General features: G+C 43.2%; 1 protein-coding gene across 3 annotated transcripts in view; it reads right to left on the reverse strand.

Moving 5' to 3' along the window:
• SEMA3A (semaphorin 3A) overlaps window positions 1–13,538 on the reverse strand; it is a 314,404-nt gene that overhangs the window by 69,204 nt on the left and 231,662 nt on the right. For all 3 annotated transcript variants that reach the window (XM_033957570.1, XM_033957569.1, XM_033957571.1), the window contains 3 exons: window positions 10,793–10,935; window positions 4,280–4,394; window positions 4,116–4,185 (listed from right to left, as the gene is read on the reverse strand). In XM_033957570.1, coding sequence (XP_033813461.1) covers window positions 4,116–4,185; window positions 4,280–4,394; window positions 10,793–10,935 — 328 coding nt within the window. The remainder of the gene's footprint in view (window positions 1–4,115; window positions 4,186–4,279; window positions 4,395–10,792; window positions 10,936–13,538) is intronic.

Raw genomic sequence — 13,538 nt, forward strand, 5'->3', positions numbered from 1 at the left:
AGGTTGTGAGACCTGAGAAAGGCCGCCACCACAATAAGGCACTTGGTGAACACCCTGGGCGATGATGCGAGGCCAAAGGGTAGCACCTTGTACTGATAGAGGCGGTGCTGTATCTGAAATCGGAGGTAGCGACGTGAATTCAGATGGATTGGAATGTGAGTGTAGGCCTCTTTGAGGTCCAGGGAACATAGCCAGTCGTGTTGAGAGAGAAGAGGATAAAGCGTGGCCAGGGAGAGCATTCTGAACTTTTCCTTGACCAGACACTTGTTGAGGTCCCGGAGATCGAGGATGGGACGAAGGTCTCCTGTCTTCTTGGGAACCAGGAAGTAGCGGGAGTAGAATCCCTGACCCCTTTGGTCTGTGGGAACCTCTTCGATGGCATTGAGGAGAAGGAGGGATTGGACCTCCCTTAGGAGGAGAAGGGACTGGGAGGAGTGGGACGCAGACTCTATAGGAGGGTTGTCTGGTGGAAGAGTCTGGAAGTTGAGAGAGTAGCCGTGGCGGATGATGTTGAGGACCCACAGGTCTGATGTGATGACCTCCCAACGGTTGAGGAAGAGTTGGAGATGTCCTCCTATTGGCTGAGGAAGAGGTAATGATGGTGGAAGACTGGCTATGCCCTGGAGAAAGGAGTCAAAAGGGCTAAGATGGTTTTGACGGAGGAAGAGGCTTGGCAGGTTGGTGAGATTGAGAGCGAGCCTGAGTGTGTTGTTGTTGACGAGGTCTGCGAGGCTGCTGTTGGGGCGGGTTGAGAGGCCTGGCGGAGAACCTGCGCTGGTAAGAGGACTGTGGTCTATAAGGACGAGCAGGTGGAGCCTTCTTTTTAGGTTTTACCAGAGTGTCCCATCTGGTCTCATGTGCTGAGAGCTTCTGGGTGGTTGAATCCAGGGACTCCCCAAAAAGTTCGTCCCCAAGACAGGGTGCGTTAGCTAGGCGGTCTTGGTGGTTGATGTCAAGATCAGATACCCTCAACCAGGCCAGACGTCGCATGGCAACAGCTATGGCAGACGCTCGGGAGGTCAGCTCAAATGAATCATAAATAGAGCGCACCATGAATTTCCGCAGTTGAAGGAGGCTGGAAATTTGTTGTTGAAAGAGTGGAACTTTGCGTTCAGGGATGTATTTTTGTAGGGCGGATAGTTGTTGTACGAGATACTTCATATAAAATGAGAAGTGAAATGTGTAATTATTCGCCCTGTTGGCTAGCATGGCATTTTGATAAAGGCGTTTGCCAAACTTATCCATCGTTTTGCCTTCTCTGCCAGGAGGGGTGGAGGCATAAACACTGGAGCCCTGAGTTTTCTTTAATGTAGACTCAACTAGGAGAGACTCATGGGGCAATTGAGGTTTGTCAAAACCCGGAATTGGGATGACCCTGTATAGGCTGTCAAGCTTACGAGGAGCTCCGGGGACAGTGAGTGGATTTTCCCAATTTTTATAAAAAGTTTCCCGCAGTATGTCATGGACAGGTAACTTGAGGAACTCTTTGGGAGGTTGTTCAAAGTCTAAGGCATCCAGAAAGGCCTGGGACTTTTTGGAGTCGGACTCTAAAGGGATAGAAAGAGCCGCCGACATCTCCCTGAGGAATTTGGTGAAAGAGGATTGCTCAGGCTTGGAAGTGGTATCGGGCACTGAGGGTTCCTCGTCTGTGGATGATGCGTCCTCCTCGGTACCGGGTGGGGATTCTTCCCATAAGTCCGGGTCCCTGATATCAGTGTGTGCACGCCGAGATGTCGGGGTGGAAGGCTCGGTGTGGCGGGTCTTAGAAAGAGACTTGCCAGAGCGCATGGAGACGGTACCGGGAGAGGAAGACCAGTGTTGACCCCGGTCCCGGGAAGAGCGGTGCCATTCTGGGTCCCGGGGAGACCGGTGCCCTTCCTGGTCCCGAGGAGGATCGACCTCAGAGCGAGTCTGTACCACAGGACGAGAACGGAGTGGTTCAGCCGAGAGGATTGGCATGGAGTGTTGAGTGGCACCGAGGGGGTGGACACCGGTGGGATGCTGCGAGGCTCGGGCTGGTCTGGTACCGAAAGAAGTGGTGCCAATAGGGTCGGTAGCAGGTGCTGGAGTTGTTGCTGCAGCTGTTCCTGAAATTTGTCTTGGAGTATGGCCGCGATGCGGTCATCCAGGGATGGCACCGGTACCGCTTTTTTCTTTTTCGGTTCCATAGGTGCTGCTCCACGCCCCGGCGATGAGGAGGCCGATGACGAGGCACTCACTGAGATCGGGGCGGAGCGTTTGCGGGGTCGGCGTGAGGCAAGGAGGACCGGCGTCGCCACTGTGGCAGATGGGCGCTCAAGGGAGGTGGAAGGCTTCTTAGCCGGCTTACCTGGTGCCAGCGACCCCGAGGAAGGATCGGGCGTCGTCAAAGTGGTCGGTGCCGTATTTTGCGGTACCGTCGACGTCGCGGCAGTTTCCATAGCAGATCCGGTACCGAAAAGGATGTTCTGCTGGATCTGCCGATTTTTTAAGGTGCGTTTCTTAAGAGTGGCACAGCGGGTGCAGGTGTCAGCCCGATGCTCTGGACCCAAACACTGTAGGCACCAATTGTGTGGGTCAGTGAGAGAGATCGGGCGTGCACACTGCTGGCACTTCTTAAAGCCCGGTTGAGGGGGCATGAAGGGAAACACGGCCTCCGCAAAATCAAAGCCGGAGGCTTGTATGATGGCAACAGGCCCCACTGGGGCCGGCCTGAAAAATAAAGAAAAAACAAAGGTTTTTTGTTTTTTTTTTACTATTTAGAACGGAAAAAGAAACCCGAAGGGAAAAAGAGAAAAAACAAGAAAATAACGCGAGCGGGAAGGCAAAAAGGAAGTTTTCAATGGCCGTTGAAACCACATGCGTCTTCTTCGCTCCGCGGAAACGAAGAAACTGGGGACCACGCACTCCTCCGTCGGGCGGGAAGGCACTCGCGCATGCGCGGTGCGGCCAACTAGAACTTTCTAGTGAAAAATGTCCATACCGGGGCTCCGTCGATGACGTCACCCATGCGTTAAGAATATGCTGCCTGCTTGTCCTGGGATAACACTAGATTATGGCAGACAAAAATGCTCGTGTCCAAGTTCGGTGTTGAAATACACACCAAGGCAGTAGACTGTAAAGATCGCTCCACACATGCTCCACACATGCAAAATATCTGTCCCATTAAAAAAGTCTCCGCCACTGATAACGGCCCTCCCCAATGACCCCCGACAAATGCGGCATAAGAGAAAATTGGTAGGAGGGTGTCCATTCCCTCCTGCCATGCAGTAAACACCCGTGCCAGGCACCCCAAGGCCACTGTCCCTCCCCCCAACCCTCCCCAAAATAGCAGGATGGATGTCCATTCCCTCCTGCCATTGGAAGTCCCCCATCCCCCCAAACCTCCCCTTTACCTTTTTAAAAAGCTGGAAGTTGGAAGTCCACGTGATGCATGGGGAGGGGTTAAAGGCCCTGATTGGTTCAGTCACCTAAGGCCTTAGGTGTCTGAGTCAATCAGGCCTTAGGCACCTCCCTCTGTATCTAGGATATTGAGGGAGGAGCCTAAGGCCCTGATTGGCTTGACCAATTGGCTAGGGTCACAAAAAGCTGCACTGAGGAAAAAATTAATACAGGCAGCCCCCGGGTTAAGAGCAAGTTCTATTTTTAAAACCATTCTTAAGTTGAATTTGTATGTAATTCAGATCTTGTTTCTCTTCACAAAGCTGAGGGCAGTGGTTCTTACACGCAGTCTGAGGCTGACCCCAAAGCTTTCCCTTTGAAGTTGGAGGGAGCTTCTCTCTGATGTCAGAGGGAAGGCTTCCAGGTCAGCTACAGGCAGTGTGCAGGAGCCGTTTCCCGTGGCTTTGTGAAGAGAAACAAGTGTGGCTGGAAGGGACGAGGAGAAGAGAACCGGCCAGAATAGGTACACACCCGCGGGAGGGAGGCATGAACTTGGGATACAGAATGGAAGGAGACAAGGAAGGGAGAAGCAGGACCCCCATTTGTAACTAGGAGTTTGACATAAGTCGGACTTTCATAATCCAGGGACTGCCTGTTCATAGCATATCTTTAATTACACCAATACAAATTTTAAGCATAATTCAGCCCTAATAATAAACATTACATAAAAGTATTCAATATCACAAGTTCTTTACCTGGAAGTTGTAAAAACTCCATATATAACGGGGTTTTTGGGGTCTTTTGAATTCATTAAAAACACATCCTCTGTAAGAATAAAATAAAATATTAAAACAAAATATGGATGTATTTAAAATGTAATAGCTCTTCTTCCATGAATTCATAATAATTAGTTACTTACGTAATTCATCAAAATGAGTATCGATTCCATTAGGTCCCGGCACAGAGCAAATCAGACGGGCCTTTAAGAACGTTGTCCATTTATTAACGAGACTTCTGTGTCCGCCAAAGTCATTCTGAAAAGATGGAAGAAAGCTTCTGGTACAGAAGGACAATAGCTCCAGTTACGTATTATTATTTCAACAACTGGAAAGCTCCTGATACTCTAGAAATTTACTATGGAACTATTTGTAATGTCGATCAGGCACAGTAAACATTTTCCCTGAATAAAACTGAAATAAAAACCTAAGAATTAGGGCCACTTCTATTTGCGCTGCGCAGCAAATACTCCGCTGTCCATTCAATTTCTATGGGCACCGGAGCTTTTATCATGCCGGCCTGCACTGTTGGGCTTAGTAAAAGAGGGGTTAGTTTGTGATTTATCTCCCTAAAGGGGGGGTGGGGGGTTACTAAGGTGCAGAAAGATACTACAGGCTGGACATTCAGCCAGCAACGTTCAGTAAATTGCACTGAGTTTTCAGGTTTGCAGAGTTGGCTAACACATAACCAGATAAGAGGCCCTCACCAAACGGAGAGAAAGCGGCCTTAGCGCTTCTTGCACATGTCATTCTGCGTGCTATGGCCCCCTTTTTTACTGCTGGCCACACTGATATTAGCTCCAAATGCTCATAGAAATTCTGTTGTTTTAGGTTCTTTAATTTGCAATTTGTATTTCTTATCTTTTCATTACGTTTTATTCTCTCTCTCGCCCCTCCCCCGCTTTTTTCCTTTCTATTATGGCATTTCTTTCCTCCTTTATTTTAAATTATTTGTATATTGCTTTGCTAACCCCCGCATCCCCCCCCCATGAGGAAAGGCAACTCATTAAATTTCCAATAAACACAATCAAATTCATAATCACAATAATCAATGAGCGCTGGAGCTTTTTCTACCACAGCCGGCGATAAAAAAATGCTAACGTGGCTTCATAAAACTGGGGGGGGGGGGGGATAAGTCCATTTTTACCACAACAGTGAAATGGCCTGCTTTTTCTGTGTGTGTGTGGTTTTTAAAAAAATTAATGGCTACACACTAAAGGTGGGGATGGGGGGAGTTCAACATGGGTGTTTTAGGGGTTAGCGCATGGTGACACGCTTAGCGTCCTATGTTGAATTCCCCATTCATTTTCCCATTAGTACTTGGCCCCTACCACTTCCTATTGCATAAGCAGCAAGAGCTCACACACTAATTCCACGCTAATTGTTTGCACGTGGCAATATAACTATATTAACCAATTAGCGCAGATCACGCTTACGCTCCACCCTCGGCGCTCAAAAAATAAAAATCAATTTTTAAGCATGTGGAAGCGTATGCCGCTCACAAAATTACCGTAAGACACCTTTGCACACCCTGCGGTAAGGCCTTTTATGCAGCTTAGCAAAAGGACTCCTAAATGTGATAGTCAGGACTTAACCGACTGACTTATCTGCACTTAATAGGGCCAATTTCTGACTCTGCCCTGGAACGTCCCCAAAAGAGTTAGTTTTCATTTTGCTGCTGGTTATTTTCAGTGGCACTAACCAGTAAAGTTCCACTGATAATTAGTCGTTAGTCTCCGAACAGGCAATTTAACCAGCCAGGATCTACTTCTGGCTGATTAAATTGCTTTGAATACTGACCTGCACATTTTTCTTACAGCTTAATTTAATTCAGGAGTCATTGGCCTGTCGTAACTCAGCTTTGCAGGTCATGAACTCCCGTGATGTGTGTTATTCCGCTCCCTAGAAGCACTGGGCCACTGAGGTGCAGGCCAATGCTCCTGGCGATCCTTCCCAAAGGGTTACTGGTGACAAAGTGCTATCCCAGTCAACATCAAGGTTTCAAGGTTTTATTAAAGTTTGATTTAATCGCTTATCTAATTTCCCCCACACAGACTTCCTCCCAGATACTCCTTGGCCAATACTTTGTCAACTTACTCCTGAGTGGAGGGACCCCGGGACTATTACTAGTATCAGCAGATACCATTTTGAACCAGGGACAAATGGGAATTATTCTTATCCTGGATTACTATACCCCAGGGATTCCATGGACAGGCCCGTGGTGGCCTTTGGAAGGGGATCTCCAGAAGATGGTAGGAGATATTTTTCGGAAAGGATCTGGAGGTCTTATTAAGAATAAGAGGGTTCAGAGGGGGATCTTCAGTGGGTTGGGGGTATTGACTAGGGAACAAAAGAATATCCTGGGGTAAAGGATTGAGGTCCATATGGTACTTTCTTTCAGCAGTGGCACCTTTAGAAAGATACTTTGGAGCAGTGGGCCAAAATGTTCCCGGAAAACAATAAAGCCAGCTAAATGTTGGTTTTATTTTACCACATCTAATTCAACCTCCTTTGCATTTCATTATTTTGTAACATATGTTAAAGTAAACTAATGTGCTTTGGGTAAAATAAAGAATGATTTTTCATTTTAAGAGGCAAATATTGTGTGGTATTCACTTAAAGGACATTAGTAACTACACCATCTGATATGTGTCTTTAAAGAACAGCCTTCCAATGGAAACCGACCTAAGAACATAAGAATAGACTTACTGGGTCAGACCAATAGTCCAACTAGCCCACTATACTGTCTTCACAGTGGCCATTCCAGGTCCCTAGTAGCTGACAAAAACCCCAAAGAGTAGCAACATTCCATATAGAATCTCAAAGAATAGCAAGATTCCGTCCGGAATCCCAAAGAGTAACAAGATTCTAGAATCTCAAAGAGTGGCAACATTCCATGCTACCCATCCAGGGCATGCAGTTGCTTCCCCCAAGTCTTTCTCAACAACAGACTATAGAATTTGTCTCCAGGAAATTGTGCAAACGTTTTTTTAAAACTAGATACGTTAACCACTATCACCACATCCTCTGGCAACGCGTTCCAGAGCTTAACTATTCTCTGAGTGAAAAACATTTCCTCCTATTGATTTTCAAAGTATTTCCCTGTAACTTCATTGAGTGTCCCCTAGTCTTTGCAATTTTTGATGGAGTGAAAAATTGATTCACTTATACCCGTTCCACACTACTCAGGATTTTGTAGACTTCAATCCTATCTCTCCTCAGCCGTCTCTTTTCCAAGCTGAAGAGCCTTAATTTGTTTAGTCTTTTCTCATACGAGAGCAGTTCCATCCTCTTTATTATCTTGGTCGCTCTTCTTTGAACCTTTTCTAGTGCCGCTATATCTTTCTTCAGATAAGAAGATTAGAATTGAACGCAATACTCCAGATGAGGTCACATCATGGAGCGATACAGGGGCATTATAACATTCTTAGTCTTAACCATCCTTTTTTAAATAATTCCTGGCATCCTGTTTGCTTTTTTGGCCGCCGCCACTCATTGGGCAGAAGGTTTCAACGTACTATTTATGATGACACCCAGATTCTTTTTTGGTGTGTTATCCCCCAAGGTGTACCCTAGCATCCAGTAACTGTGATTCAGGTTATTCTTCCCAATGTGCATCACTTTGCATTTGTCCACATTAAATTTCATCTGCCACTTGGACACCCAGTCTTCCAATTTCCTAAAGTCTGCCTGCCATTTTTCACAGTCTGCATATGTTTTAACAACTTTGAATAGTTTAGTGTCATCTGCAAATTTAAGCACCTCACTCTTCATTCCAATTTCCATATCATTTATATATAAGTTAAATAGCAACAGACCAAGTACAGATCCCTGTGGCACTCCACTATTTCCCCTCTTTCATTTAGAAAAATGGCCATTTAACCCTACCCCTTTGTTTTCTGTCTAATAACCAATTCCTCCTACCTATGACTTTAATTTTTTCAGGAGCCTCTCATGAGGAACTTTGTCAAAAGCTTTCTGAAAATCTAGATACAGTACATCAACTGGTTCACCTTTACCCACATGTTTATTCATACCTTCAAAGGAAATTGGTGAGTCAAGACCTCCCTTGGCTGAACCCATGTTGACTCTGTCCCATTAAATTATGTTTGTCTATATGTTCCACAATTTTATTTTTTATAATTGTTTCCACTTTTTTACTCAATACTGAGGTCAGGCTTACTGGTGTGTAATTTACCAGATCTCACCAGAAACCCTTTTAAAATTTGGCATAATATTGGCCACCCTCCAATCTTCAGGTACTGCAGATGATTTTAGCGACAGGTTAGAGATCACTAACAGTAGATCACCAATTTTGTATTTGAGCTCTTTCAGTACCCTGGGATATATACCAACTAGTTCAGGTGATTAATTTGTCAATTTGGCTTAGAATATTTTCCAGGTTCACCGAGATTTGTTTCAGTCCCTCTGCATCATCACCCTTGAAAACTATTTCTGGTTCAGGTAGATCTCTTACATCTTCTTCCATAAAGACTGAAGCAAAGAATTCATTCAGTCTCTCCTCTAGAACATTATCCTCCACGGATACCCCTTTTGCTCCTGGATCATTCAACAGTCCCATAGGATTTTCTCACATGTTTTCTGCTTCTGATGTACCTAAAATAATTGTTACTATGAGTTTTTGCCTTCTAAGCAAGTTTATCTTTATATTCTTTTTTAGCTCTCTTTATCTTGCAAGTCCATATGTCTCTTCTTATTTTCTTCACTTGGATCCTTTTTCCATTCATCCATAGTTGTAGTCCCACACTTATGGAACTGGAGAACACAACAGTAGATAAGGGCCTGAATATACCACAAAGAAAAATGACAAAGAGCAAGTGATGTCCTAGAAAGATGTACTGACCAATCACTTGGGTTTCTACTTTGTATATACGTCGATAGCATGCAAACTAGAATTCCATTCATGCTAATAACAACAAATTGAAAAAAAAAAGTGTAAAACTGTTTTTTTTTCACATTTGGGAATGCTGCAATGTAATGTTTTCAGTTGGCATCCACTCTTTTGTTTTGTTTAAATCAGACACAGGAATCATCATACACTCAAGCTAAAAGTATCCCAGCTTATCCTAAATAGCTTTTGTACTATGAGAAAGAAAAGCGATGACCTGATCATCCTCATATCTTTGGCCATTTATGTCACTCAAATGATGCCTTTATCTTCCTATGTTTCACTGCACTGATCTCTAAACAGTGCTCAAATATATTGACTTTTTCAGTCTCCTTTCAGAAACTAGGGGGTCCTTTTATCAAGCTGTGGTAGGGGTTAGCCGGCCGCGTGGGTTAGCGCGTGATGAAATGTCCAACGCGCTAATCCCGCTAGCGCGGCTTGATAAAAGGACCCCTAGATTTTGAACCAAGGTTATTTCGGCACTTCCTAGAGGCAAATAGATTGTCAGTACCATATAAAAAGTATTATCCATCTTCTCTCTCTGAGAAATTATGATAGTACACATGTACAGATTCTGTTCTAAATGTTCCAATTCTTAGCAATTTACCTCAAATGATAGCTCCTGACAATTGTTTCTTAGTGTTTGGAGAGGAAAGTTTTGGGTAGAACAGTTATTTTAGTCAATAATGTTATTTTAGGACTCAGCGTTTTTTGTTGACTGAAGCCAACATTAAACCCAGAAATTCAATGACAGGCCAAGTCCGGTCAATGGCATTGAATTTTTGGGTTTCCAGAGTTGACTGATGAATAGCTTGTTACATGCAATATTCAGCACTCAACTGGCCAGGGGGCACTGTTTAAAGATAGATCTTACTTTTTTGCATTCCTATTTATGCCATTACCTTGGCTGGTTGAGTGATGAATATCGACCCTTAACTGGACAAGTGCTGACTCTGCCCCCGGAATGTCATCAAAATAGTTGGTTTTCAATTCAGCATTAACCATTTATTTGTAGCTGCACTAACTGGTTAAGGGCTGCTATAGTAACATAGTAGATGACGGCAGATAAAGACCCGAATGGTCCATCCAGTCTGCCCAACCTGATTCAATTTAAATTTTTTTTTTTTTCTTCTTAGCTATTTCTGGGCGAGAATCCAAAGCTTTACCCGGTACTGTGCTTGGGTTCCAACTGCCGAAATCTCTGTTAAGACTTACTCCAGCCCATCTACACCCTCCCAGCCATTGAAGCCCTCCCCTGCCCATCCTCCTCCAAACGGCCATACATAGACGCAGACCGTACAAGTCTGCCCAGTAACTGGCCTAGTTCAATCTTTAATATTATTATCTGATTCTAAATCTTCTGTGTTCATCCCACGCTTCTTTGAACTCAGTCACAGTTTTACTCTCCACCACCTCTCTCGGGAGCGCATTCCAGGCATCCACCACCCTCTCCGTAAAGTAGAATTTCCTAACATTGCCCCTGAATCTACCACCCCTCAACCTCAAATTATGTCCTCTGGTTTTACCATTTTCCTTTCTCTGGAAAAGATTTTGTTCTACGTTAATACCCTTTAAGTATTTGAACGTCTGAATCATATCTCCCCTGTCTCTCCTTTCCTCTAGGGTATACATATTCAGGGCTTCCAGTCTCTCCTCATACGGCTGCTGAAAATTATCGATGAGTGATTTAATCAGTTGCTTTAAATATTGACTTCCCTTAATTTTTATTGGATGCATCTTATTTTACCTTGCAGATCTGCCCTATTCTGGCATGGGTGGCTTTGCCGGAATGTTCTCCATCGATTGCATTTTCCCGGAAGAAAAAATAGATCTTGTCATCTTCTGGGTTGTCGCTTTCTGGGATGAGATGAACACCAATGAATCTAGGATCTGAACAGAAGAGAATAGGATGTTTATTTCTAAATGTACCTTTCTACTATCTATAGTCAGATGTATTCTCAAAAACAAGCCCTTCTATCAGATTGACATGTATCATCATGCTCCTCATAGATTTTGACAACCAGCTCAAATTAAACACAACCAAAACCAAATTGCTCTGGTTTCACACAGCCTGACAAACAGTCTCTAGCTCCCTGATACTTCCATCTGGAATCATTCTCAACGCACACAAAACATCCAAAGTATTTGGAATCATTGACTCCCCTCTGTCCTGTGTGCCACAAATCTCAAAGCTATGGAAGAAATCCTTCCACAGCATGAAACGACTACATTTGATCAGACCCCCCCTCTTCCTTGGCCAACACATTGCCATCTTGATTCAAATGCTCATCTTAGCACAATTGGACTACTGCAACTCTGATCTTCAGACTAAAGAAATTTGATTCACACAACAGCCTACTATCACAAACTTCACTGGCTACCTTTGACCTCCAGAATATCATTCAAAATATCCTGCATCTTATTTCATTTACATCACACCAATTCCTCAGAGGTGCTAATATACATATTTTCTGAACTTTACTTCACATTCTCAAGATTAGTCAGTACTTCACTGATTCCTTTTGGTGATGGGAAGATTATCCAATACAAACGTATATTTAACTTGTTTTTCACTTAGGTTGATATCAAAACCTAGAAGAGTCTACCATTAAACACCAGAAAATAATCTTCGACCTAAAATTCAGAAGAAACTGAAAAATGTTCTTCTTCCATGAACTATCAGGACCAGCCATGCAACAACATTTCTTCCAACCATGCTACTTGTCCTTATGACCCAGCAAAGATGTAACATAATTTCAAAGTCAATACTGACTATACCAAAATGCCGATAATTCAAACTGATCTCTTGGTCATAACCAATTCTACTCATAATTAATTTCAAGGATGGCCCAATAATCTCCCTCCTTCTCTTAATCTACAATGTATAACTGTTAGGCTTAAATGACCACTGTAAACTTCTTGCAATGTAAATCGCCTTGGACCTATTTAGGCTTAGTGTGATGCACAGAAAAACAATTAGATTAGATCTCTGCATTCCAAGGAAAATACACATTTATGTTCTGAAATACCAACGCACATGTATATATTTATGTTGCTATGTAGGACCAATTCATAGCTTAGGCAGTGATGCTTTTGGAATGGATGCTTCTGCTACATGTAACTAGAGCAGTCATGTCATTCCTACATCGTCAGATCTTATTCCAAAACGTTAGTGGAACCTGATATCTCCAATCTGATTTGTGTTTGCTTTCTAAAATCTGCTGCATACCGTATTCTGTAAACTATTGAACTGTATGAAAAATGTTCACAAAGGCCTGAGTGCAGAGTATGTGAAATGAACCGGACAACGCTTTTTCAGGTTCATCGTGAGACTATAACGTGCCTGATCTTTAACCAACCCGGACTACAAAAGGCAGAGACTGAAATGTACCATCATCATCAGGAGTGAGTTTGAAGGATCAGCAAACAAAAAAAAATTTTTTTGAAACATTTTGGAATATGATGAAAGTATCAAATTAATCAACACACAAGGTAAACATGGCCAGCACATAATGAAAACACATGGCTAGAAACAGTTCTGTAGTCTTGGAAAGACGGCAAACAGACTGAGAAAAGTCAGACCAGTCCTAGGAAAAGTAAAACAATTTACAAAAGCACACTGCATTGTTTCCTCCTTGTGTCTTTCCTTGGCACCTGTTGCAAATTCTTCTTTTTAAACTTTTGCCAGCAGCACCATCAGTACATATGAACTGACACACCAAGAAAGCCCTTCTGGTGAGAAAAAAACCCACTCAGTAACATAATAAACAACAATAAAAAGAGACCCCGAGATCCATCCAGTCTTCTCAGAAAAGCCCTTATTGTTCTTGAGAATTGTAATTGCTTTTAGCAGTAGGTCAGATCTTTAAGAATACCTCTTTCTACAGATTTGTGCAATGGTTGATAAGAGGAAAACTGATGAATGGTTTCTCTTTCTAAATAAGATGAAGAAAATGAGTTTATACTATGTATTTATGGTTCTCAACAACTCAAGAAGTTTGACACCTGCGTGAATTTAGGGTGCTGATAGAATTGAAAAATGAACGTACATAGCTACGTTAGTAATTTTTCTTTAAAAACCAGCATAGCATTGGAAGACTGGAGGGTGGTCAACATGATGCCGATTTTTAAAAAGGGATCCAGAGGTGATCTGGGAAATTATAGACCTGTGAGTCTGATGTCGGTGTTGGGCAAAATGGTAGAGATTATTATAAAGAACAAAATGACAGAAGATATATATAAGCATGGATTAATGAGAGAAAGCCAACATGGATTTAGTCAAGGGAAATCTTGCCTCACCAATCTACTGCATTTCTTTCAAGGGGTGAATGAACATGTGGATAAAGGTGAGCTGGTTGATATTGTCAAACGGCATTTGACAAAAGTATCTCATGAAAGTCTTCTGAGGAAATTAAGAAGTCACGGGATAGGAGATAATGTCCTTTTAAGGATTGAGAACTGGTTAAAAAACAGAAACCAGAGAGTAAGTCTAA

This window comes from Geotrypetes seraphini, chromosome 9 (assembly GCF_902459505.1).
Source record: "Geotrypetes seraphini chromosome 9, aGeoSer1.1, whole genome shotgun sequence".
NCBI lineage: Eukaryota > Metazoa > Chordata > Amphibia > Gymnophiona > Dermophiidae > Geotrypetes > Geotrypetes seraphini.